The sequence below is a fragment of the Paramormyrops kingsleyae genome, chromosome 20, assembly GCF_048594095.1.
Source record: "Paramormyrops kingsleyae isolate MSU_618 chromosome 20, PKINGS_0.4, whole genome shotgun sequence".
In the NCBI taxonomy this organism is placed as follows: domain Eukaryota; kingdom Metazoa; phylum Chordata; class Actinopteri; order Osteoglossiformes; family Mormyridae; genus Paramormyrops; species Paramormyrops kingsleyae.
The window spans coordinates 9,220,854-9,248,112 of record NC_132816.1 but is presented as its reverse complement, the minus strand read 5'-3'; the positions used below and the strand labels follow the sequence as shown (position 1 = coordinate 9,248,112).

Here is a 27,259-nt window from a genome sequence, read left to right as displayed (position 1 = left end):
TTTAACGGCAACTTGTGCATAGAAACGGGATGACAAACCGAGCAAACAGACAAATAACTGTCTGCTGTTTACCCAAATACTCGAAAACACAGAGAGCCGCCACATGTCTCCTGACTATCGCGTTCCATGAGATGTGACAGTCACATGTGCATGAAATGCCATGTTGATATTAACATCGCACATCGTGCAGGCCTGTCAGGGCGGCAGAATGGCGTGGTGGGTCGTGGTGTCGGCGCACACCACCACTGTGTGTGTGGAGTTTGCATGATCACCCTGCATGGTGGCTTTTCTGAGGATCCTCTGATTTCCTTCCACTGTCCAAAAACATGCAACTGAAATGAACTAGTGTGCTTAAACTGACCATGTGTGTCACTAAGTGTGCACCCTGCAGTGGTTGGTTGATTCCTGCTTGGCACTAATTATATTATATTATATTATATTATATTATATTTAAATGATTACTCAATGAATCGTCAGATTATTTGGAAGACTGCTCGATTATTGATATCGATTAATTGATAGTGACAGCCCTAGTTTGGACCTTACCTTGTGTTGAGCTTGTCTTGTTGGGCTTTTATGTCTTTTTCGCTGGGGTGCCCATTGTGCATCAGCTGCCTGGCAATCTGGTTCACCACGGCAACACGAGATGCCTGGTTGTTCATCTCAGGCTCCAGGCTCTCGAATCTGGGGAAGCCATGACAAGGACCTCATTAGGGCTAGCAAATGTGTCACTTCCACTGTCCTCTGAAAACAGGGACACTGCATACAATTCAGACAATTAAGATTGTATCATATGAACATAGTGGACCCAGATATTTCATGACAAAACTATATGAGTGAATACAAAACCACTACACAATTCAGTGGCATACTAAGTGATGTTGTATAATTGTGTATCTGGAAAACTGTTATTCCTTAAGCATATTTTTATACAATTTAGGATTAAAGCTATTGTGCTATTCAGTTACAATTACATTATTTAATTACAACTGCAATAACACTACTCAGCAATGGGAAAGTACCTGCAAGTGTTTAGGACAACAGCAGTAATGTTTAAGAATACTCTTGAAATCACCCCTGAGATGATCCACAACTTTAATTAGATTAGGTCCTATAAAAAGAGTTTCCTCACACACAGTGAGAGGATTGCAACTAATAGATAAAGTGACAGAAAGGGGTGACAGTTCAAATATAAACTGATACAAATGATATGTGACAGTTCCCAGGTAGCACACAGAATGTTGAATTCCCCTTCAGCTGAATCAGCAAGAATGAAAAATGACATAAAAATCATGTTTTGCCAACATCTGGCACTCATGGGAACACCGCGATCAATTCAGCTCTTGTGAAGCCTTCATTCTCTCACCTGTGCTGGATGACCTCCAGGTCCTCTAATTTTTCTGGGATCTGCAAGTTGTTCAGCCACTGTTCCTTCTCATCGATCCAGACCTCACAGGCATCTGCCTCGCTCAGCATCTTGTACAGGCCCAGGGCGTCCTGTAGGGCCTGTTTCCGCAAGCGTGTCAGATCGACCACCTCCTTGTAGCGCTCCTCGATGCCCTCCAGCCGGTTCTGTACCTCGGGCGACTCAGCATGCGTGCTTGCCAGTGTACGCGATTGCTCATGCAGGGCGTCAATGACTGGCCGGTAGCTGTCAATCTCTTCAGCAACGTCCTTATGCTTCTTGACTAATGCTTTGGTAGAGAACTCATTGTGACCAACGTCGACGCTGGAGACAATGCGCAGCACATCCAGCATCCAGGTGTCGATGTCGTCTGCGTCAGCCTGGAATTGGTGCAGGTTGCAGGCCTCCTGGAGCCGTTGCTTCCTGACAGCTGAGAGCTGAGCCAGATTAGCCCACTGCTCCTGGATGTCGGAGATGCGCTCGCGGATCTTGTCTGAGCCAAAGTGGCCGGCGGTCACCATGGCCTCGCCCTCCCGCACAGTGTGCTGCACGTGCCCATTACGGCCGATCATCTCATCCTCGAAGGCCTTGTGCTTGCTAAGAAGGCGCAGAACACTGGTCAAGTCACGGCCATAGTCCTCCGAGGACAGGATCTGCTCTTTCTCCCGGATCCAGCCTTCCTCTTCCGCCATTTCAAAGAAGAACTTCCAAAGGCGTCGGGACTCCTCGAGGCGAGCGCGGCGCTCAGCGGCCAGCTGGGTCAGTTCCTCGTAGCAGAACTCCATGTGGGCCACGCGGTCGCGGATCACCTGCGGGTCGCAGGGCTTGTAACCTGCACACGAGATGACAGGGAGCCGTTAGCATACGAGCCAAGCATTAATGCTTCATTACACACTTATACTATGATACAAGGGTATGGAGTCTGGAGTCTGCAACCCCCTAAGGGTCCACAGAGGATTTGCAGGAGGTTCACAGAAACATACCATAAATCAGGGTTCTCCAGTTCTGGTCCTGGAGGGCCAGAATACAACACAGTTTGCAGATTTCTGTGCTGAAACACATCTATATCAGCTAATTTCCAGGTTTAGTAGGTGTGTCTGAGCAAGGAAATCTGTACACCGTGTTGCAAAATTGGCACTGCAGGTCCGGAATTTGGGATCTCTGTTGTAAACTGATGAAATGTCTGAATAATCATGCTGTAGAAAAATGCGAACCCCATCCTACATTATGATCACACATTATTTGTAGGGATTCCCCTTCTCTGTTTTCAGCGGAAAGTCTCTGGTTTCAAAAAGGTTGAAGCATCCAACTATAATAGATGCAACTAAGCTGGAAATCAAGTGCCACAATGCAACACAGATGGCACTGGGCTTCTCCTCTAGCTCACCATTGCTGTCGATGGCAAACTTCTGAGCAGTAGCATTGACTGTCTTGACACGTTCAGCTTGAATGGAAATGTCGGCCTCCACCAGGGCGTGCTTCTGCAGTAGATCCTCCACCCCCAGCAAGTGCTTCCCATAGTCCTGGGAGAGCAGCAGCACCTGAACAGAAGAACTACACAGTGAGCAACCAAGAGCACAGAAAGCCAGTCGTGTGTTCCAGGAAAATCAAATTTAACAGACCATTTCATTCTTGCCACGTGTCTCCACTACTCCTCACCTTCATCTCGTCCATCCAGTCCATGATGTAGAGCATCTCCTGGAAGACCTTCTGCAGGCCAAGGTTCATCTCCAGCCTGCTCCGGCGAGCCCTTAGCAGCTCCAGAAGGTACTCCCACAGCCTGATCACGTTGTCCTTGCGTGCCTTGATGCGCTTGATGTCATGGTAGTTCTCCACTTCGAGCTCACGAGCCACGGCCACCACGGCCTGCACGCGCTCCTCGTACGCCGAGATGTCCGTCTCGATGGCCTCATGCTTCTTGGTAGCAGCTTCCACTGCCTGCAGGTCGAATCCAAAGTTGTCCTGTGGAGAGAGAATGCAGTATGCTATTTAAACAAGGGTCAGCAGTTATGGGGAAATATTAACGTTACTACAATATGGCTACTACTATTACTACTATCAGTCATGACATGTCATGATATCACTTCAAATATGTATACACAGTACAGTGCTAAGGTCCCAATAAGTCAAAGAAAATTATGTTTACATGATCTTCTTGTTGATGTCTATAAAAATCTATCAGCTTAGCCTTTTCAATACTTTTCCTGAAGTCACCCCAGGATTTGCAGCAACTGCCCAGTACACCCGTGCATTCTTTGCCTCCACCACTAACACACCTCCTATGGCTAATTAATACCTCAGTGACATTAATTAATTAATTGAGCCGAAGGCAGAATTTAAAGGACACATGGAATGGCTGAGGTGCCCCTGAGGAGAGGTTTGGGAGCTGGTGTTTGTCTAGTCATTCAACAAGATACCAGTAACTTGTAGGAGATAAGAAAAAAATCCTGTTTCTTTTTCATTATGCAAATTAAGAATAACACATGTTCTAACATTAAACTGTTTTTTGTTCTGAGCAAGTATACACTTACTACCCATATAAATAACTTTCCATTTCCCTTGACTGCCTAAGACTTTTGCACAGTACTGTATATAAATATGTATAACAATATCTTTGTGTGTTTGTGTGTATAGGTGCATGTATGCATATGTATATCTACACATCTATCAATATATAAACTATTCCCTGTTATGTATATTTGACTAAACAAATTTAAGGTATGAATGTAAACCTGTGAAGACTGTACACACAGATATCAGCTACTGACACTGCAGAACGTTCTTTCTGGCGGGCAGATACCTGCGAGACGAGCCGCTGGTTCTCGCTGAGCCAGGTCTCCCTCATGGCGGCCTTGCGGTCGAAGCGGCGGGCCAGCTGCTCCAGCTTCTCCTGCCGGATGAGCTCGGTGCGCAGCGCCAGCTCCCGCTCATGCTCCGCCTTCTCCAGCCGCTCCCAAGCCTGCAGCAGCGATGCCTTGTCATCTTATGCCTACATTTCATCAACCGAGCTACAGTAAACAGAAGATTTTATTTTCCAGAACATTCCTTTACCTTGTTAATGTCAGAAATGAGCTTGCCCTCACGTGGCATATACACTTTCTGATTGTTAGCCCTCATCTTACTCTGGATGGTGAAGAGCAGCACCTCCAGGTTCCCCTTCTCTGTGAACCTTGGAAGCCACAAAAATCAGAACCTTTCAGTTGACATAAGGCGTACTAAAGTCCTGCTTTTTAAAATGAAAAAGGATAAACAAGAATTTGAAAAATACTTTCCTTGTATCTGGTGCTGAAATAGCAAACAGTATCCTTTTAAAAATCCTGTTACTACTCCTCAATTTGTATCTGGTCTGTGATACTGGGTTTTTAATTAACATTACAGTAGTAATTATATATGACATCATTATAGTGACTGCAGGATGAGAGCTGGTTGGTTGTTTTTTGATGAGCAGCAGTGGCACCCTAGCGGCAGCAGGTCAGGCACTCACTTGGGGGGGCCCTAGCGGCAGAAGGTCAGGCACTCACTTGGGGGGCTTCTCCACGGTGCGGTAGGTGTTGAAGGCCTGCAGCTGCTGCTGAACGCCCACCAGGGAGTTGGCAAAGCGGCGGTTGTTGAGGATGATGATGGTCTGCTCGATCCACTCCAAAAGGTCGGAAGCCAGAGACTCATACTTTTCAATCATCTTCTCGGTCTCAATTGCATTGTCTAGAACCTGCAGTCATGAACGAAGAGCATTCAGGGGGCTTCAAGACTTCACCTCTACAGGTGATTAATGTGCTCCAGACACATGTGCCAAATGACGATAGCATGACCAAAATGAAATATGTCATAGATTGTGCTGAATTAATGGCCAAATCAAAAACCACTTATACAGTCTGGAATAGTGGATAGTGGATATAAGGTGCTAAATACTTATGGTTTTTTTTGGGTAGATTTCCTCTTTTTTAGCCTGTATGGGGGGGGCTGAAAATCAAGTATGAAATTGAGCTTTATCAATTATATTTCCTAATTTCTGTTGTGAGGGGCAGGGAAATTCAGCGGCTAGTTTGCTGCATCATGCCTCCATGCCTATGGGCCTGATTCCTGCCTAGGCTCCACGTTAAGGGCTTGCAAGCTCTTCCCGGGTCCTCATGTGTTCACTTTGAATTGTAACAGGAATCAGCAGTACACACAGACATGTGGTATATGCACTGGTGAGTGTAGATTAGGCTTGGGCGGTATCTAAGTTTGGTAATGATTTACATTAAGTGCACCTTCATTTTAATATACATTAATGAACAAACATTCTAATCGTATGATTTCATTCTTGTCCTTGCTGTAGGACTGTATGGTGAAATTGTGATAAATGTGTGAGGTGGCAGAAATGCGAACTAGAGCTGGTCACCAGAAGACATTTGTCTCCCGCTGTATGGAAACATTCTGGATTCCATAAAGACAATATCAAGCAAAAGCAAATGGTCTGTCAGGAGAACAGCCTGTTTGCAACATGAGCACTTTCATGGGTTCTTCTTGCTTGAACATACTGAGGTATCTTGAAATGCCACATATTGTTCTTGTTACTACCTTGATTTAACTACACATACAGTAGGTGCTTCTAGTAAAAAGAAAAATGCAGCCTAATGTCAGCACTTCAACAGGTAAATGCTGAATTACACCATCCTATCACTCTTGAGCTGAGCACATTGGGAAGCCCTTGACCGGCTCCCAGCACAAGAGCTGCTCAAGCCTGTCTGCTCACATTCAGGCACCGACATACTCCTCTTAGATCCATGTACCTCTACTTCTCAAAATTAACTGAAATTAAAGCTTTTTTAAAGTTGAAATTCTGTGTGTGGCTCAACATTGTGCTCAAGAACTTCTGCACCTTCTGTGGCAGTAATGTTCTTGGGAAGCCGGCATACATTTGGCAGTCTTTCACAGAGAAAGACTGCCATTTCAGTAGATTCCTGCACTGTGGGCTGGTCCCTCTCAGGTGACACTCACCTTCCCGATACGCTTGCCCTCCACCTTCAGCGCCTTCATCTTGGAGAAGTAGTGATAATAGGTCACCACATAGGTGATGACGGACTTCTCATCAGGGTGGTCCACACTGATATCTGCAATGCAGGCCGTGCTGTTATCTTAATGTTCCTCGGGAGCAGCTGTCGTGCCTCGCCCACCCCCCAGCTGACCCCCCATCACACACACACACACACACACACACACACACACAGGTTTGTAATTATATCTTTATGGGGACTCTCCTTTCATTTCTATGGGGAAAACTCTAATCCCAACTGCAGCCCTAACCTTAACCAAAGTAGCCAAAACAAAATACAAGACTTTTGGCATTTTTATCACATTGTTTGGTACCCATAATGTAATATATACATGTCCATACACACTCAGATATGCTAGGGGGATTATTACTGTTCATGGGTGTGAAATTCTCAGATTTACCTTGGTAACATTTTACTTGAAGGGGCACAAATAATGTAGCAATATGTTCTTAATTAATGTATTAATTAACCAGAAACTAAGTGTTAGTTACGTACTGACCTCATGTTCATCATTAATCAGTCATCACGGTTCATGTATGTCATGCAGTTAATATAATGTACAGTAAAATCCAGTTATAACGTACTTCAAGGGACCTGGCAAAACAGTCCGTTATACCCAAAGTCCACTACATCCAGAGTTGCTGTATGCTCAGAACAGTACTACAGATCACCATTTACTCATGCCACACCCCAGCAGACACACTTGTGGTATAGATTATTATATTGTACATGTAGTAATCCAACGTTACCTGACCAGATGCGTGACTATTAATAATCCCGACTACGTACGTATCTGCGCTGGATATCACCGGCACGCCACACGCCTTGTAGGCGGAGCTGCATGTCCGTTATAGCCGAACAAAACTACAGCTAAAAGCGGCCCTGGGGACCAAATTATTTGTCTGTTATAAACAAAATTCCGTTATATGCGAGTCCGCTATATCCGATACTTTTTCTGCATATTCGTAAAGCCGCGCGGCCGGGTCTAGCGGACCTCGTCCGTTATAGACGATATTCTGTTATAAGCGAGTCCACTATAACAGGATTTTACTGTATTTGTTTCTGATTTGTACTTGAGCACTAACTGCCTTTAACATTTTACTAGTGCCCTCTCAGGTAAAGTTTTACCAAAACCTCTTCCAAATGATATGACCTATACTGTTTATTTAAATCACTTATTTGTTATTCAGACATAATTACACACTTACACCATGAAAAACACAAGGTATTTGTCAGTATTGACCACAGTCATCTGCTGATGTGGTGAAGCCCCCCAACAGGTTTCCATCATACATGGTGTAATGAGAACTACACAGTGCAGCAGAAATGATCTATATGGTTAATCCTCTAACAATAATACCAGTGAGCAACAAGCTTCTAATCTGAAGCTCATCAGTTTACTTGCAGTACCTGTAATTACAGCTAAGTACCTAAACAGTGGTTAAACACCTTCCAGTTTATTTTATGGAATATTTGAGAAAATTCTGCATGTCACATTTGGTTAGTGAACAAGCTAATTAGCAGTGATTTTTGCATATATTTTGTGGTATTGTTGGCAACTGAGCACAAATTGCACAAATTTCCTCTAACCAGTTAATCAGCCAAAATCGCTAAAAGCACCAGTGCAAACAAGCCTAGCTTAGCAAAGGTAACGCCTCACCCTCAGGATCCAGGAGTTTGGTGAGGCCCAGATGCTGCTCGGCCAAGTTGAAGGCATTCTGCAGGTTGTAGTGGACGTTGGACTTCTTCAGCTTCTCAAAGTCGATCAAGTCCGGCCTGTTCGGATATCAAGGGACGGATTTATATTCCAGTGCAGGGATGGCGAGAGGTGTGCAGCATAGAGCAGGCAGGCGGACAGTAGGAAGGCATTCTGCAGGGTTCTAGCATGCTAGAGGAATGTCGAACCTGTGTTTGTGGATCAGTGCGTTAAAGGCCATGCCGTCCCGCCAGCTGGTGGTGAAGTTGTGAATGTTGACATTAGTATACCTGTAAAAGAGAAAAAAACGTAAGATAAGCACGTCATTAACACAAATTGTATGACAATACAGTTACATTATGGTACATTTATAATCAGTGGTCACCAATGCATTGCCTGCAACCTGTTACTATCTTACAGTGAGACTCTCCCATAACACTTTTTAGAAATAGGATAAATTATGTTAATTTCTTTTTTGTTGTACGTTTTAGGATGTTGTCTTATGTGCTCCTGGGCAAAACAATGGGCCAAAACCAAATTCCACAGCATTACGCTTTGGCACATTTTTTTGCACAGGAGTGTATATTGGTGCACTATAAGGAATGATACATAACTACTGACAACATTACCTGAATATTTTAAGAACCTTTTTTGGTTTTACATTTTTTAGTTAAAGAGGTTGACAGCAGTTTCCACCTGATTACACCCTGCAGAACACCATGCTAATTTGTTAGCAGAGAACTGGGGAAATAATACTAACCAGTTTAAGTTTACAGTAAGTTTAGCTGTCTGTGATGGCACTGAAATTATCCCAGGATACTGCTGTAGCATTGTTTTAGAGCAGCTCAGTAATTGGCGAAAAATAAAAACCCATTTTTAGATGGTGAAATATAGTAATCAGACTTATTGTGTGCTTTAAAACTGATATGCTGCAGGTTTAAAACGTAAAGCAAATTGTTGTTTTCTTGTATTTTGTCAAGACCACACAGCTCCCCAGATTATATATAGAAGTAGCTCTCACCATAGGAGATTCCTGTTTTAAACCAATGATTGGTACTTTTTATTAATGTGATGAATGTTGATCTCAATTAATTTTCATGGATGTATTACAACATCTCACAGCTGTCTACATCAAATACGACTATCAATAAAAAAAAAAGAATTAACAAAGTTTGTCACCTGGAAATGCTTGATTTTTCCTTGGAGTAAGAAAATCTGACAGTACTTTATTCAGGGGTTATGTTCCTTTGTGGTCTTGAACTGTAAATGGTCACACTGGACACATGTGATCCACCACAGTCCTGAACTGTAACTGGTCACACTGGACACATGTGATCCACCACAGTCCTGAACTGTAACTGGTCACACTGGACACGCATGATCCATAACGGCCCTGAGCTGTAAATAGTCACACTGGACATGTGATCCATTACAGGTCTCAACTTAAAATTGAATTGTTGCTTGAATAATTGGTTGCTTTGTATACATAATAATAATCATAATAATAATTATTATGATTATTATTGTTGTTGGATTAATTGGTTGGTTTGGATACATGTGATCCGTTTTGCCCCAGAAAAGGGATGGATAGGAATAGGTATCTGTGCCCATGTTCAGAAGGTCACGGGTTCAAATCCCATGGCTGGCAGAATAGTTGTATTGCCACTTAGCCCTTGACATTGGCTGACCCTCTGGCCCGCTGGTTCACTGATCCTCAATAATACAATCACTTTGAACAGGTGTCTGTTTAAATAAAAATGCACTGATGTGTACCTACAACCGGGAGGTTGCTGGTTCATGTGCCAGGATGTACAGGGGGATTTGACCAAAGTTCTTAACCCTCAATTGCTCCTGGGGCTGGCTGACCCTGTCTCATCAATTGTATGTCACTTTGGACAAAAGCATCTGCTGAATAAATACATGCAATGTAAATGAACTGTGAATGATCACCCTTGATACTTGGCTCAGTTATGATATGTTATGATCCTGAACTGATTATGTGGGTAAATTGTGTTGTGTGATGATAATATACACTGTACATATCTGCCTGCCATGTCTCTGCAGAAGGAGAGCCTCTGCTCTATCGCCCCCCAGTGGCTGATTGCACAGCAGAAAGCATCTCACCCCGCGGTCTTCATTTGGCACCAGAGCAGCAGAGCATCCTTGGCAGACCGCTTCTCCTTGTTGTCCTCTGTTTCAACACTGATATCCTGGATCTGTGCAGTTAATGAAATAAACCTCAGTACATGCTGTCATTTCGCTTACATTTTTAAATTGCCCCTCCATGTATGAAAATACATTAGGGAAGGCTGTTTAGATAACCTGTGAATTACCTTGACCCATAAATGACTCAGCAATTTGTAATTACAGAAGTCAGACCATTTTTTACAGGCAATTTTCCCTCAAGTTTGAACCACTGCTTCCCTTATATTAGCAAACAAATTGTAAAATACTTTAATTGCTGATAAGCTCCATCAATAAGACTTGGCTGAATTGAAACACAATAAAAATCACTGCATCACCAACCCAGACCACACACTGTCCTGCCCACCTGGAAGCGGAGGATGATAGTCCAGATGAGGCCCAGGGTGAGCCGGTGGTTGCCGTCGACGATGTCGTGGGAGCCCATGTTCTCCAGGTGCACCCTCTGCTCCTTGAGGAACTGCAGCGCTTTGTCCACGTTCTCCAAGCAGTGGATCCGCATGCGGCCTTTCGTTGGCTTGGGCTGCGGAACAGCAAAGGAAGTACAGAGCATCTGGCAACTGAAGCTCTATTATATTATATTTATTAATGGGACGGATCTGGGCCAGATAGGGGAGGACAGAATGATCAAAAATGACCAAAAATAGCTTATATACAATACTGTGTAAGTCTTTGACAGGCAAAGAAATCTATGTTTAAATGATCTTCATGTTGGTGGAAAACTATGCCTGTCAAAGTGTGTTCGCTTAGCCATTTCAAAACCTCTCTTAAACTCATCCCTGTATTTGTGGCAACCATCCAATATTCCCATATATTTCTTGACTCGACCACTAACGCACCTCGCATAGCTAATCAACAACCCATCAACTATTTTAACTAATTAATTAATTGAGCTAATGGGGAAATTTAACAAATACATGGAATAGCTGAGGTGCCCCTGATGAGAGGTTTGGGAACTGAAGCAGTTTTCATCTATCCATCTAACTAGATATCAGTAACCTTTATGAGAACAGAAGAGATTCTTACAACAGTAGAACCTTGGTTTTTGAACATCTCACATCTTGTACAAAGTGGTTCTCGACCATATTGTTTGGTTAAAAAATGTCTTCATTGTGGAAGTATTTTCGGTTGTCGACCAACCACCCTTTCATGCTAAAAGCTTTCTGAGAAAGCACACATCTTTCTACGCATAAACAAAGATTAGAAAAAATTAGAAGCCATTTATTGTTATTATAGCATGTAAAGCAGCTACGCCTTCAGAGGGAACATTCAATCATTTACACAGTGACTATAGAAAATACTACATATAAATACTACTGAATAAAAGTATATATAGTAAAAATATAATGCGTCAGTGCACTGCTAACACTCGCATAGTGAACATTTCCGCCAAATTTTGCTGTGAATATTCTCATGTTTTTTTTGCTTTTGTCGCTGTTTTTAAATAAGCCACCATGGGCCCTAAGAAGGTATGTGATAGCAACAAACCAAAAAGGAAAGTTGTCAGAACCACGATAGTGCTTAAAAGGAAATAATTACAAAGCGTCATAGAGGTGTTCAGAAGGAAAGTTACCAGAGGTGTTTATGGAAAGTGACTCCCCTTCCAAACAATAACATCCCTCCATACCTCCTCTCCACCTACTGTACGTCATTAGCTCTCCACAGTACATTAAAATATTTAATGTATTTATAGGTTTTAAAATTTATTTATTTATTTATGATTTTAACATTAGGTATGTATTTATACAGGTTTAAATGGGCAATCATTTGGGAGACTAGAATGGATGAATTTAATTTACAGTATTTCATAAAGGAAAAATTGACGTGATTTTCAACCAATCAGTTCTTGTACTTCTGTAATGGATTAAGTTGGAGAACTGAGGTTCCACTGTAGTTTTTGAGTGTTACTCTTAATTTTGACAAGTTCTAACGCTAAATTGTGGTGTTTGCTCTGAGCAAAAGTGCACTTACTACCCAGATTAATACCTTTCTACAAACGTTTGTTTTGACTGCCTTTTAAGCACAGATAGATAGATAGATAGATAGATAGATAGATAGATAGATAGATAGATAGATAGATAGATAGATGCTTTATTGTCATTGTAAGTACAATGAGATTTAGTTTGGAATGTGCCAGCAGATACACGGTATATATACAATTAAATAGATTCTGAGGCATAAAATACAATGGGAGAGTACAGTATGTACAAACACTATATAAGTGCAAAATATACATTGTCTGTACATATTTTACTCTCCCAATCTATTTTATGCCTCAGAATCTATTTAGATGTAAATATACTGTGCATCTGCTGGCTAAATTACTGTGTGCTTTTGCATAGTACTGAGGAACAACTGAAAAATTTCCTGACAAACTATTTTTATAAAAAAAAAAAACTTAATTGTCATTTATCAAAGTCTACTATAAAATCCCGTATGTCCTTGTATGCAAAGAGATCAGAAGGAAAAGCACAAAATGGAAGGAGGAACTTTAAGGGATTAGACATGTCCCCTCATGGCCACTAGAGGGCGACATAACTGCAGCGCAAATGGAGAAGCAGGTGGCAGCGCAGGTGTGGAGGGGGCAGCCGGGCCCTTCCTGCACACGGTGACGCTATGGCACAGCTGGCAGGAAGCACACGCTGAACACATGCAATGCCAGGGCACTGTGGCAACCATGCGCCAAAGCACACGGCGACGATGACAAGGAATACTCTATAAAAACGTTACAGGCAGTGAAACATGGAAATGAACGACGGTGGCTGCAGCTTTCTTTGGTTTTCACTCCACTCTGACAAAGGTGAGGAAGGAAATCCACCTGCATACTGGTGGTATGAGAAACATAATAATGCAACAACCCTACCAGCGGTGGGATCTGAACCCACAACCTTTCGGACATTGGCACAGATCCATAACTGGCTGAGCTGCACACCACCCATTTATTAACACGCCATAAAGTTCCACATTGAAGTCCACCAAGCAGCAGCCTTAGTCTGACACACTCTGGGCAGAACAGGTAGCAATGTCTAACTAGGCTTACTACAGGAATTTTAATTGGTGGCTTTTGTTCCAGAATCAGAGTTCAAGACATGCAATTCTGATATTGCATCGCTTTATCAGTATGGTGAACGAGGTGTGGATGCGAAGGTGTGTCACATCCCTTATCGGTTGGTCCTAAGTGTGGAGTTATATGCTAGAGAAAGGCCCCCACCTTGACCATTCATGCCACCCAGTTTAACCCTGACCCCCTATCACTGCAGAATGTCCCCACACCCTCCCCAGATGCATTAAAATGACCCCACAGCCGTGTGCCACCTTACAATCACAAGGGCCAATGATCCCCATCGATATTAGCAAACTGTAAATATGCTGCCCACTATTACTAGATAGCAAAATGATGTTTTAATATTACTTTCCATGTACGATTTGAATTGCAGCTGCAGCTTTAAGTGTTTCTGTGTCCAGTTCTAGTTGGCAAATCTCTTTAAGCTCTCTCCGAGTCACCTGGAGATCATTGGTGGGCCGCAGTGTTCATGCCTCACCACAGACACCCAGTTAGATTCAGATTCTCAGTTGGATCAGATCAGGACTTTCACTGGGTTATTCTAGGACACACTCCCTGCTTCTGAAGCTGCTCCAGGGAAGCTTTAGCCTTGAGTTAGAGTTTGGGTTCCCTCCCAGTCCTCAGCAGACTGAATCAGGGTTTTCCTTCAGCATTTGGCCATATTCTGCCTGTTCTTGTCCATTCCTCCTTCAATTTTTACAAGCTTGACAGTCACTGCTAATAAAGAGTAAAGCCCAGAGCACGATGGTGCCGTCATTGTGAGGAACTGTAGGGGTGGCGTTACCTAAATGATGTGCTAATCGGGACAGCACCAAAAGGAACGCTCACATGCAGTTTGAAATATTCAGTTTCACCTTTGTGCCCTTGGCCATTTCTTGCCATATCACTGAGGACCTTTCTCGCAGACTCTCATCGCACTTTGCTACAGGTCCAAAGCAGTGTTCTATAGACAGATGTGCGTTCTCTCCCATACAGCCAGTGACCACTGTCACTCTGCTCTCCCATACAGCCAGTGACCGTTGTCACTTTGCTCTCCCATACAGCCAGTGACCGCTGTTACTCTGCTCTCCCATACAGCCAGTGGCCGCTGTCACTCTGCTCTCCCATACAGCCAGTGACCGCTGTCACTCTGCTCTCCCATACAGCCAGTGACCGCTGTCACTCTGCTCTCCCATACAGCCAGTGACTGCTGTCACTCTGCTCTCCCATACAGCCAGTGGCCGCTGTCACTCTATCGAGGTTGCCATTTGCCTTTCCAGTTTCCCGTTTAGCCAGGCACTGGCTTCAGAGACTGGGTTCTTTTAGGATGTATGAGTGTTGACAATAAATCCTACACATCTGAGTAATGTGACTGAAGCTGGCAGACGGCCTGACGTATACAACACAAACCTGAGAACAAACCTCCGGGAAAAACAATGCTGTACATGAGCCAATGAAAACAAAGGGGGGGAAACTCCAGTACGTGGCCTTCTAATCACAACCAGACTGTTCAGCTCAGTCAGAACTTTTAGGTAGAGCAGTTACATTCGAGACGCTATTCCACTTTTCGGACATAGACTGCCTCCAACAGGAACATTTCACTGCATTCTGTCAATGGCTATGCATCGCACTGCTTATGCCCTTATAAGGACAACAATCTCCAATTAACATGATAGAAGCAAATTAGTAAGTGCAGATGTCAAATTTGTCACATTTCATGCATTTCTTGTTATGGTCTTTGCTCCATACCTTCTTCATATCTGTCCTGTATGGTTTTTTAAGTTAATGACAAACTCTTCTGTTGAATCCAGTAAACAGACTATTGCAGTGCTTTTCATCGTCTAATAATATCAGATGAAGCTGGTTGATGTAACCTTTCTAGCACTGACACCATCCTCTGCAATTTATATTCATTTAGTTTCTGGGCCATCAGTTACAGCTACATCACGTATTTTAACCACGTTACGCAGTGTGTTCTCCTGACTGTAAAGCAGAACCAGATTAACCAAATTAACCAAATTAACCTTGCTTGCTGTGTCCTTGTTCAGTCTTGCTCTGGCATGACATGACAGAGCCCCGGACAGGATAATTTAATTTGACTGTCCTGATAAAATCCAGCACAGCAAAGGCTCTTGGGAAATATCAAGCAGAGAGGGGACAGGAGGTAACCTACCAGCCTCTCCCCAGACAGCACCTCCAGGAGCTTGATGAGCATGCGTCCGTCACGGAGGTCCATGTAGAGGTCGGTGATGCGGCAGGACACACGGCCCAGGTGCGAGTTCACCCATTTGGTGAAGGTCTTCTTCTGCACGGCCTCACGCTCATCTGGGAAGGAGACACAGACATTGTCACGGTCGTGTCCCAGGCGTGGGTGACGGGCATTCCCATCACAAACCACAGCTGAAGAACAAGTCAAAGGCCTTTCACTAACACAACCTCGATGGTGTGTGTTCATATCCCCTTTACAGTGGCTGTCTTCATGTGTCTCCAACACACTCTTCACATTAAGCGTGACTGAAAAGGTTCCAAATTTCAGAGAAGAAATATTTCCATGTATGAAAAACACACTGAACTTTGTTACAAATACAGTGATCGCAGCTCTCCTTTTTGGCACAGCAAACTGACTAAACACTAAATTCATATTTATTTATTCAGCAGAAGTACTTGTCCAACGAAATTTCAAAGGGAGGCTGATAATACAACACAACTAATACAGCTACTGCCACAGGACTATACACAAGGGGCTTCAGCATTATGTCAGGGCACCATTGTGATTGTAGCCCACAGGCAGATGTGTGTGTAGCGGGGCCCAGGAACACCCCCACCAGGGAGGGCGGGGCCTGCATCCTGCTCTGATCATACAGTCACATTGTCATAAAGCACATTTTTAATGTCATATGAAAATGTTAACTACCCTACAAATTAGCCTACCAATAAACAATAGGTTTCTGCTGTGCTCAGTTTAAACTATTAATATTAACAGTATATTTCAGTGCAGAGTATCAAAGTTCACACATGGCATTGCAGTTTCCATAAACAGCAACTTCAACCAAATATGCTGTTGAGACAAAATGAAACAAAAAAAAAAAACAGGTTCCCTCCTATTGATCTTTATCCCAGTGATTATATCAGCTGACAGGCCTGCTGGCCTCTGCATGCAGCCAATTAGGAGTCCTTTAGGCAGGTCAGGGAAGAGCACCCTGGCAGGAAGGCCACTGTTGCTGGAGACATCATTAGGCACTGCTAATTAATGCCCGTTTGCTTGCTTTGTCAGATCAAAGGGCAAAAGGCACAATGTACTGTAATCTGACCCTGGCAATAACAGCTAGCTATGGACCACAGCTTGCTTGCTGGATTTATTTATTTCTTTGATTATTTGTTTGTTTGTCTGTCCATTCATTCATTCATTCATTCATGGCCAACTAAACTGCCAGGGTTATTAATAAACTCCCAACTTGATTGTGTGTAACTCTGGTTCCTGCACGAAATGTCAAGATAGCATGTAATACCAGAAGCATAAAGTACCACACCCAGGAGTCCAAAGATTGAAGAGTAAAATAAATCAGTTCAGGCGGAGGATGGGCGGGGATCTATCCTGTCATTGTGTAAACACAGTTGCTTCCATAGGACACTTGCATAGAAAATCTTCCTCTGACTGGCCGCCGAACAGGAAAGGGGAAGCCACGCGGGGGGGTGTATTGATAATGCCCAGCTGTTATCTTCCCTTTGACAGTCCTGGGTGGTTTCCGTGGAAATGCAAACAACTCAGATTCTGAATCTCGCAATGTCTCACATCTGATACAGCAGATATGATGAGACCCAACAGGAACAAAGCCTGTAAGCTGCATTTCACCCCAAACCTCGACAGTTACGATGCTCTGTGTGTCAGTCTGCTTCTGATGTTTTCTGTAGTTCCTTTAATATAAATTCCAGCTTTTTTGGATACTGGATATTGTTCCAGTTGATTTTATTATGCATGATTGCGCTCTTGATGAAATTCTGATCATGGTGTCACCTCTCAATATTTTGGGGATTTTTTTTTTCTTGCAGAAGCATATCTCTTACTTAAACCACCTTTCTAGTCAAAGGTTGAGCGGGGGTTGGATCTAGTCAACCTACAGAACCAACTCTTTCTACCTTAATCACCCAAGCTCAGTTCCATGAGCCAAAGGCTGGTTACTTCCCCAGCATTTAATAAAATACTATATTTCAGTAACAGGACATTTTTAAAGATCACTAGAATACCCCAACAATATTGTATTAATAAACCAAAAGGGCCACAGAAACAAAAAATTCAACAGTGCTCCAAATCATGGCAGATGTATTTTAATGATGAATGGAATCAGTCCTCTCATGAGTACGATGAAACAGATGAGAAAGTGTTTTTCTGATGAAATAACAGCCAAATTCCATCCTGTTTGTAGACTGCACTACCTATAGACATTTTTGCAGACTTGCACAGTATGTCTTATGTGTTCTTGCCTATGTTCAAAGCAAACAGTGTTTTCTTTGTAGCTGTTTATGTTAGGAAATACAAACCTGCCCCAAGTCTCCCTCAAAGTTCCCAGAGGCATTAAGCAAAGCATACACCCTGGAGCCAAGGCCAGTTCCCTTCACAGTGAGGAAATCTTTGCAGATCGCAGTCCATGATTTCCTCAGGTAGGAGCAGTGTGGAAATTCCCCACACTGCAGACCGGAGTACAGAGTTAAGGGCCCGTTTGTTACATCTATGTCAGAAGAGCCAAGTCTGACCTTGGTTTTGCCCAAACAGGAATCATACGCCTCAGCACTTCCAGTCCGTTCTCTGCAGGTCTGTCTGACTCTGAACTGTGCTTAACTTTTGCAAGGAACTTATCTGTACAATCAAAGAATTTTTAATACTGACTGCTAAGCAACTTAACTCATATTTAAAAACTTAGAATAATAGATATCAACAGATATCAACAGAATTACTATTAGTTTTTTCTACATCTTAAATACATAATTTACTAAACTCTCAACCTTTTCCATGATAGTCGAATGCCAGTGTCTTGGCAGAATTGTCTTTTCCCCTGTTGATATGTGTATATAACATGTTGCATGACACAGAGCTCATTGCTCAGGTCCTAGGTTCACACAGACAGACAAAGGCGCCTTGCTTGTGGGATGTTAACCTTAAAGTGGACGTCCCGGCCTTAGCCCTCTCACTCACAAAAGGCAAATCAACCGCTCACTTGCTCCTCCAACTGGCTCCACACTGAGCGCAACACGGATCATTCCTAGGATGTCGTTCCTTAAGCTCCCATGGGGGGGGGGGGGGTGGGGGAGTGGGGACAATGGCAATCCAGGGAAGGCAAGGGGGGGTCTTCCACCACGACCTGTGGCTTCCGCGCCAATGTTTGGGCACGAACAATGAGCGTGGAGCATTTTTCTAATCAATTATTCATTGCCGGACTTCCTGCATTCCCGGGACGGCTGAAGGACAATCGAGAATTCAAAAGCTCACAGGAGTTATCTGAGGGGTTACTGCTCTGGCCAAACAAGCAATGGCTTCCTATCACGGATAGAATAACAAAATCACATTATATAACAGGCAAATACGCTGGACAGCCTGTTTTCAAACTACAGTAAGCCATCATGCTAACGGCAGTGATAAAAGTTTTTTGATATAAATGATACTGTCTCATCCTATATCTATATCTGAAAATATATCAATGTACCATAAAAAGTCAAAATTGCATCCAGCCCGAGGGCATGTTAAATCAATCAGCCAATTTTATAGCATATTTATAGCATAAGCCTTCATCATGCATCTTCAGAAATAAGAACAACATTTAACCTACTTGCAGAAAACAGGAAAACCCACCATAAGCAAATATACAGACATCCTAACTCTGGGTTTGGGTTACTGAAGAGAAAAGGGAGTAAATAACAGCCATTACATTGTGCTACTGAGACTAATTAAAACAGACAGGACAAGAGATCGTGAGAGTAAAGAGGAGCAGGACAGAGGAAACCCGGCAGGGAGAGGGGATCCGTTATCAGCCAGTGTAGCTCAGGGCTCAGGGCTCACCAGCGGGTGCAGTAACGTCTGGGGGGCTGGGGAGGCCTTGGCAGCGTTAAGGGGTTTTAAATGACTGACACACCGTACACTTGCACTATTAGAGAAAAACCCAAAATGACACAGCTACAAGGTGATTGCAGCAAAGGTAAAGTGTAGATGGGAAGCATTCAGTCATCGATATGCACGTTGGGGTATGCTTATGGTGTCTATCCCAGGCGGCATAAAGCAGAAGGCCCTACTGGGAAGGCCAGTTCACCACAAGGCACACACACACCCTACAGGCAATTTAGAGATTCCAGTGAGCCTACAGTATGTGCATGTCTTTGGACCGCAGGAGGAAATCTGTAGACACCCTCTCCTACACAGAAAAAACAGGATTTGAACCTCCAACCTGCAGGTGTGAGGCAACAATGCTTCCTAATGAACTGGCCTGGAAGTCAATTATCACTGTTTATCGATGAATTTGATGTGATTAAACATCCAGCAGCAGCGGCAACGTCCAGCGTCCAGCGCGAGACAGCATCAGAGATGACATCCAGCATCAGACACCATTACCAAGTGACATCCAGCGTCAGACACCATCGGCAGTGACATCAGGCATCAGACAGCACCAGTGGCAACATCCAGCGTCGGACGGTGACATCAGCCGTCAGACGGCATCAGCAGTGACATCCAGCAGCAGATGGAATCAGCAGAGACATCCAGCATCAGGCACCATCAGCGGTGGTGACATCAGGCTTCAGACACCATCAGCTGTGACATCCAGCATCAGATGGAATCAGTGATGACATCCAACATCAGACACTATTACCAGTGACATCCAGCGTCAGACACCATCAGCAGTGACATCAGGCATCAGAAACCACCAGCTGCAACATCCAGCGTCGGACGGTGACATCCAGTGTCAGACAGCATCAGCAGTGACATCCAGCGTTGGAGGGTGACATCCAGTGTCAGACAGCATCAGCAGTGACATCCAGCGTTGGAGGGTGACATCCAGTGTCAGACAGCATCAGTGGTGACATTAGGCGTAAGACGGTATCAGCAGTGACATCAGGTGTGAGATGGCATCAGTGGTGACATCCAGTGTCAGCATTAGCGGTGACATCCAGCATCAGTAGTTCCACTTAATCACTTTTGTTATCCCACCTAGTGTTTAAATTTACATGTATGACATATAACACAAAATAAAGTGTAAAATTGCAGCTCTGGAGCAGAAATCAGGGTAGTGGCTCCCTGTTTTTAAAAGGGGGAGCAGAGACTGTGATACTACTCTAGGGCAACAGACTGTTCAGCCTCTCTGGGAAAGCCAATGCCATGGTAACGGAAAGGACATTCCACCCAGCGGCTGAACTGAGGATACAGGAGGAACAATGCGGATTCCAAACAGTCTGTGGAACAGTGGACCAGCTCTTCCCGCCTGCATAGCTGTGTGAGGGTGCGTGAGAATATGCTAATACAGTATGCATGTGCTTTGTGGGGTTAGAGAAGGTGTATGACCCTGCATGCCCTAGCCTACACTAGAGGGGGTGCTGCAGGACTGTGGGACACCAGGGCTGCTGCTGCATGGGATGCGGTCCCTGCATGAATGCAGTAAGAGTTGCGTCTACATTCTTCACACAATTAAAGTTGTAAACAGTTGTTGTTGGCTTCCAGCAAGTGTGAGTCTTATGTCCCGTTCTGTTTATGATTATGGCTGGAGGGGCATCCAGAATGGGTCTGGCAGGTGAACTCATGCTTTTGATCTCAACCGGGCAGGACCTCTAGAACTGACGTGTGGTTTGGTGCCAAGTGTGAAGTGGCAGGAATGAGAACCAAAACTTCCAAATCTGAGTCCATAGAACTTTCTGGTGGGGGGGGGTTCTTAGTGAAGGAGATTAAGTACCTTGAGTGACAGTAAGAAAGGCACATGTATCCATTTGATGGTAGCAGCTTTGTAGGCACTGCAGAGGTCCATGATGATAAACATGGCAGTTATATTTAGTTGTCAGTGTTGACACACCACAGCACACAGTGCACAACAACGAAACGTGTCCTCTGCATTTAACCCACATGTGACATCGTGACATAGCAGGGGGCAGCTAATTCAGCCCCCGGGGAGCAGTGCTTGGGGACGGGACCTTGCTCAGGGTACCTCAGTGGTGCCGTGCTGGTCGGGGATTCGAACCTGCAATCTTTCAAATCCAAGTGTGCTTCCCTAACCATTAAGCCACCACTGCCCACAAGGGCACATTGCTCATTTCAGTTAAGCTGAAAGGTTTACAGGTCAGCCTGCATCCTGATCATCACCATGCTCATGAGCCATGAATTAACGACCAAAGGATCGCGGCCATGTGTACAAGCGGCTGAACTGAGGTTTCTGAAGAGGGTTAGTTGGGGAGCCAGCTGAGGTGCTTCTGGCATCTTACAAGGAAGCTACCTGATCTTCTTCCAGGTGAGCCGTTCCGAGCACCTCCCTCTGAAGGAGGCCCCAGCGCAGACCCAGGACATACCGGAAGGATTATACCTCCCAGCTGCACTGGGAACTGCCCCCTCCAAAGAAAACTGAGGTCAGCGGCCTCAGACGGAGACGTCTGCACTGACTTGCTCAGTCTGCTGCCACCGGGACCAACAGCAGGAGGTATGGACAGAGAATAATGATGATGATGGTGATGATGATGAATAAAATCGCACGTACGTTCACCGTAGGAAATACATGATACCTGAATACTTAGTAATGTTTAAAAACGATAACACTCGATGTTTCAGGAAATCGTGATCCAAATGCCGCTTGGTATAAATGCCGCTTGGTATAAATGCCGTGTCTGGAGGATTTATTTATACTCATATTCCCGCTTCCAGCTGACAAACATCAGTCACAGTTCAAATTCACATTTATTCTAGAGAGATAAATCCACATGATATTTAGATGCAATATTCCTGCAAAACAACAACCCATTCTGGACTATTTTCCCCCATAATAAAAAGTAATAAACGTAGCACAGTGACGCCGCCCTGCAGGTGACCCAGTGCCACAGCAGCACCTTCCCAGCTGGAGTTGCTCTGCCTGCTCTGCCTTTATCTCACCTCCCCTTTCCTTCACTCTCACAGCAGAGTCGCTGCTCTGCTCCTCCACTGTTTCACATTACCAGCTAAACAGCGGCAGGACCCCAGGCCTGTTCTGGGCCGCTCTGACATCCCCACTCCACAATTCTGTCAAAGGCTCTTTCAGTCCTGCCGCTTCTCATTTTTTCGGGTGGCATTTCTGCCAGCCGTGGAACAGAAGGTCATTCAGATGGACCTCGGCACGCTGGCGGAGTGCAGCCCCCCCCCGGGACAAAAGCAGCGCTTCAGTCCAGCTGGGCCAGTGTCAGCGGCGAGCATGCAATCCAGCCTCCCAAGCCCAGTGCCGACCCAAGCCCAAAACACAGTAAATCCCCACATCTACCACGGTAACGGTGGGACCACAAAGAGACTCCATGTGCAAATTTCTCACACTAACAAGACAGAGAATCTATGCAAATTTTATTGCTGACATAAAATTACAGACATCACCAATGTTTAGTATATTCAAAAATAATATTCTTAAGAGGAGGACAAGTGTAATATAAGAAAGATATTCTGACTCTCCTGTTTTATATTTAAAATTTCATATATAAACACACACAAGCAAAGCAAAGTACAAGCCAATCTAATAAAAGAGCAATGCTGACACGTTAAAAATAATGATATTGTAATAGCACAGAAGAAAAGTTTCAAAATGACAACGCAGAGGCTGCACTATAATATAAAGATCATCTTAAAACATGGATATGGGAATAATCAGCCTGCGGATGAAAGAGGGCAATTAATGCTGTACTGTGTCAGCATGACCCGCAGGTCGCTTATTAAGAAGAGAGAAATTTTCCATATTTGAGAAACGTGCCTCGTGCTGTTCATCATCACCATCGTCATCGACATCGTACGGCTGAGAATGAGGCTCAAAAACGGGAATGTTTCTGGGTAACTACAGCAAAGCACACAAAGGCCAACAGAGGTATCAGCTCATCCACATCTCTGTGCTTCTGATGCATGAATCCATCATTTTTGAATAATTACAAGTGCTGTTTGTTACTGTTATCATTTGGAGAGAATCTGGTAATAATGCTTTCTAGATGGATAATGGGAGAACAGACCTGAGACAGACACTAAGTATGATGTTTTGCAGGCAAAAATACGAAATATTATTATTATGGATCTCACTGATACCCATACCAACAAGCATGATGTCTAAAGAACAATATGCAATATTTTAATTTTACAAAATGGGGGAAAACGATATTTTGATAATTATAAAATTATTATGAATTTTATTGTGATTTAAAACATATTTTGTAGGCCATCTAATCTATCTAAATCAGTGGTTCATAAACCTTTTACATTGCATACCGCCTCGCAAAACACTACGCTCTCCGCATACCACCATCACAACATTGTGCTTGATCACAAACAAACACTGCAGTGGGCTGTTACAACATTGTGCTTGATCACAAACAAACACTACAGTGGGCTGTTACAACATTGTGCTTGATCACAAACAAACACTGCGGTGGGCTGTTACAACATTGTGCTTGATCACAAACAAACACTGCAGTGGGCTGTTACAACATTGTGCTTGATCACAAACAAACACTGCAGTGGGCTGTTACAACATTGTGCTTGATCACAAACAAACACTGCAGTGGGCTGTTACAGAGTGCTGCTGGGGCCAGTTCCATCACAGTCTTATATTTGGTTTTTAGATGTTTAAAGAGATCACATGCAGTACCGGTCAAAGCCGATACTGCACCCTGGGTAAACGTCACTGCCAGTGAAACTGGCCGGCAAATCGCCGCCCCCTCAGAGCCTGGCACCCCCTGATCAAAAGCCCCTGATGTTTGTTGCTATTATTATTATTATTATAATTATTATTATAATAATTATTATTATTATTGGGCAGCATGGTGGTGCAGTGATTAGCACTGTAACCTCACACCGGGTTCGAGTCTCGGCCTGGGTTACATATGTGTGGAGTTTGCATGTTCTCCCCATGTCGTCATGGGGTTTCCTCTGGGTACTCCGGTTTCCCCCCCACAGTCCAAAGACATGCTGAGGCTAATTGGAGTTACTAAATTGCCCTTAGGTGTGCATGTGTGAGTGAATGGTGAGTGAGTGAGCCCTGCGATGGGCTGCCCCCCCCATCCTGGGCTGTTTCCCGCCTCGTGCCCATAACTCGTGCTCCCCGCGACCCAGTAGGATAAGCGGGTTGGAAAATTGATGGACGGACTATTGTTATTATTAGGAGTCCATTGGTATTATTAGTGGTGCTAGATCCCTGTGTTTATTATTAATATAATTAATAATAATACAGAAATAAATGAGTAAACATGCATTTTACTTTTGTGGGAACTGCCCACCCTCCATGACAAGCACATTTTCAGACATCAGAACAGAGGGTCCCGGACAGGACGGCATGTAACGCAAACAGGCATGTGAAAATGGGCAGCTCACAAACGCAGCCTGCAGCTGCAGCATCTGCTATTGTTTTGGAGGAATATGAAATGAGGGGCTGTCAGCACCTCGAGCAGAGCAGGGGCGGAGGGGGCGGGGGGGTGGGGAGTGGGGGGCGGGGGGGTGGGGAATGGGGGGCGGGGTTCCTGTCTGAGGCTGACCTCTTTTTAAATGCACATTCACACCCTGTCTGTACACAGTATTATCATACAAAATCACTGCTACACACATGCATACATTTAGTTACACCCATTTTTATATCTATGGTGCTATATTTTCCATTTTAATTTATCTTGTATTATTTATTGTTAATTATAGCACTTACTGTTTTTGCATTATTCTGGCACTGTTTGGCAGGAAGTGTTTGAGTAAGAATTCCATTGTATTGTGTACATGTGACAGTAAAACACCTTCCAGTTGCTTATCGTTATCAGGGCTGTGGGGGCACCTGGAGCCCGTCCCAGGGAGCATAGGGCACACCCTGGACAGGATGCCAGCGCAGTGCGGGGTACACATGCCACCAGCAGCTTGGAGACACCAACTGGTCAAACTGCACGGATTTGGACAGTGAGAAAACATGCAAACTGCACACAGAGAGCAGAGGTGCGATTCAAACCCATGACCCCACAGGCGTGGAGTAATGGCCCTATCCAGCAAGCCACCATGCATACAGCCAGCACACTTTAAGGAGAATGGCAAGTGTTAAAGGCTAAAATGTCTTGAAGGTTTCACAAAACCAAAACGAAAATGTCAAAAAAAAAACAAAAAACATAATATTCGTTCTCTGGGACCTTCTAAGAATTGAATGTACAGATGGAGAGAAAAACTGTAACACACACAAATACCTGAATCAGGTGAAATAGCAAAATGTGCATTACTTTTAAGAATTAGAAATTATTATTACAGAATTACATTTTGTTTTCAGTTTTTACGAATAGTCGTTGAACGGACGAAATGTCTTTGCTTAAATATTCCAGTATCTATTGTCTTAAAATGTCCACTAATAAAACACATTATCTTCCATAAAAAAGCAGAACCTGCTGTGATATAACACTCTCATACTGTGAGGGGGAGTACGGTGTGATTCTGACCCCCCCCCCCCCCCCAATAGGAGGAGATGCCCGCAGCTAGCAGGCGCTCTCGGCCCCCTACCTTGAAGCTGTTTGAAGCGCCCCTCCATTTGGTTGTAGTTAGCGGGCACCTGAGCAGGGCTGCCATCAGGGTCGGTGGAGAGCTGGCCTTCTGAGCCAGACGCCTGCTCAAACTCCATCATGCTGGCCAGAGCGCCCAGCAATCCCAGGCCAAAGCCAGTGCAGGTTTCAGGCCCCAGATAAATGCCGCCCCCTTAAAACGGAGAAATCTTCCACAGAGAAGTTCAGCAAGGTCCAGTCACCGGGTTCAGTGGTTCTCAGATGTAAAGCATGATTCTTGCTGTTATACCTTCTCTCCAAATATAAACTGGATCCCTCACCCCCCGGCTCCCAGCCACTAGTGCCAACCACAAATCCACTGGTGCAGAACTTCAGTGCATTCCACATCTAGGGGGTCTTTTTCCCCAGCCCTGAATGGAGAGGGACCAGCACACCCCACGAGCCCGCACTGAATGAAGGATGTCTTACACACAACACACCTTTCACAAACCTTCTGCAGCAGGGACAGGGAATGGGAGGGGACAAGGGGCTTGTAATGTAACCAGTGACCAATGAGAGCCAAGGAAGCAGTGATGATGTCACTGACTTAATGCAATGGAGGACAGAGAAGCAGAACGGGGAGGGGATGGGCCATACCAAGTGCCTGCACAAGATTCGGGGGAGGCTGGTTAGAATGTTTGTTACTCCAAGCAACATTCTGCTTTCAAACAAAAGCAAGGAGAACAGACCTTTATCTGAGACGTGTAGCTAATGGGGAATGTACACGTATCTACTGCTCAGCATTCTCCCTGCAGCCTGCCAGTCATTTGATATCTTTACCCCCCCACCACTATAACAAAGTATGTGGGCTATGAAAATATTCAGTGCTGAAGGGTATCCATCCCCAAACAAAGCATGGCTACTTTGTCTCATGGTAGAAGACCCGTCTCTCAGAGAATGACCCAGCTATCATTTGAAGGTCTTCTCTAAGCTGGCAGAGAATGTTACCTTAATGTTAGTGGAACGTTATTTCCACGTTTTAAATTTTAAGAAAGGTTCTGTCAATGTTAGCATGATATTATTATTGCTTGAAAATCCTGACTGAAAACATTTAATAATAATAATAATAATAATAATAATAATAATAATAATAATAATAATAATAATAATAAATTAATAAAATGTGTATACTACAA

At 44.1% G+C, this 27,259-nt stretch overlaps 1 protein-coding gene across 3 annotated transcripts in view; it reads right to left on the bottom strand.

Moving 5' to 3' along the window:
* The window catches only part of LOC111850725 (spectrin beta chain, non-erythrocytic 1-like), an 82,314-nt gene that overhangs the window by 25,889 nt on the left and 29,166 nt on the right, over positions 1 to 27,259 (bottom strand). For 2 of the 3 annotated variants that reach the window (XM_023824915.2, XM_023824917.2), the window contains exons 3-15: positions 15,556 to 15,707; positions 10,689 to 10,862; positions 10,262 to 10,353; positions 8,347 to 8,427; positions 8,102 to 8,217; positions 6,386 to 6,498; positions 4,927 to 5,114; positions 4,457 to 4,574; positions 4,206 to 4,364; positions 3,065 to 3,367; positions 2,793 to 2,946; positions 1,367 to 2,237; positions 547 to 684 (exon numbers count right to left, since the gene is read on the bottom strand). In XM_023824915.2, the coding sequence (XP_023680683.2) occupies positions 547 to 684; positions 1,367 to 2,237; positions 2,793 to 2,946; positions 3,065 to 3,367; positions 4,206 to 4,364; positions 4,457 to 4,574; positions 4,927 to 5,114; positions 6,386 to 6,498; positions 8,102 to 8,217; positions 8,347 to 8,427; positions 10,262 to 10,353; positions 10,689 to 10,862; positions 15,556 to 15,707 (2,659 nt within the window). Of the gene's footprint in view, positions 1 to 546; positions 685 to 1,366; positions 2,238 to 2,792; positions 2,947 to 3,064; positions 3,368 to 4,205; positions 4,365 to 4,456; positions 4,575 to 4,926; positions 5,115 to 6,385; positions 6,499 to 8,101; positions 8,218 to 8,346; positions 8,428 to 10,261; positions 10,354 to 10,688; positions 10,863 to 15,555; positions 15,708 to 26,085; positions 26,556 to 27,259 lie in introns of those variants that run through there. The other variant, XM_023824919.2, reaches the window with a different exon arrangement.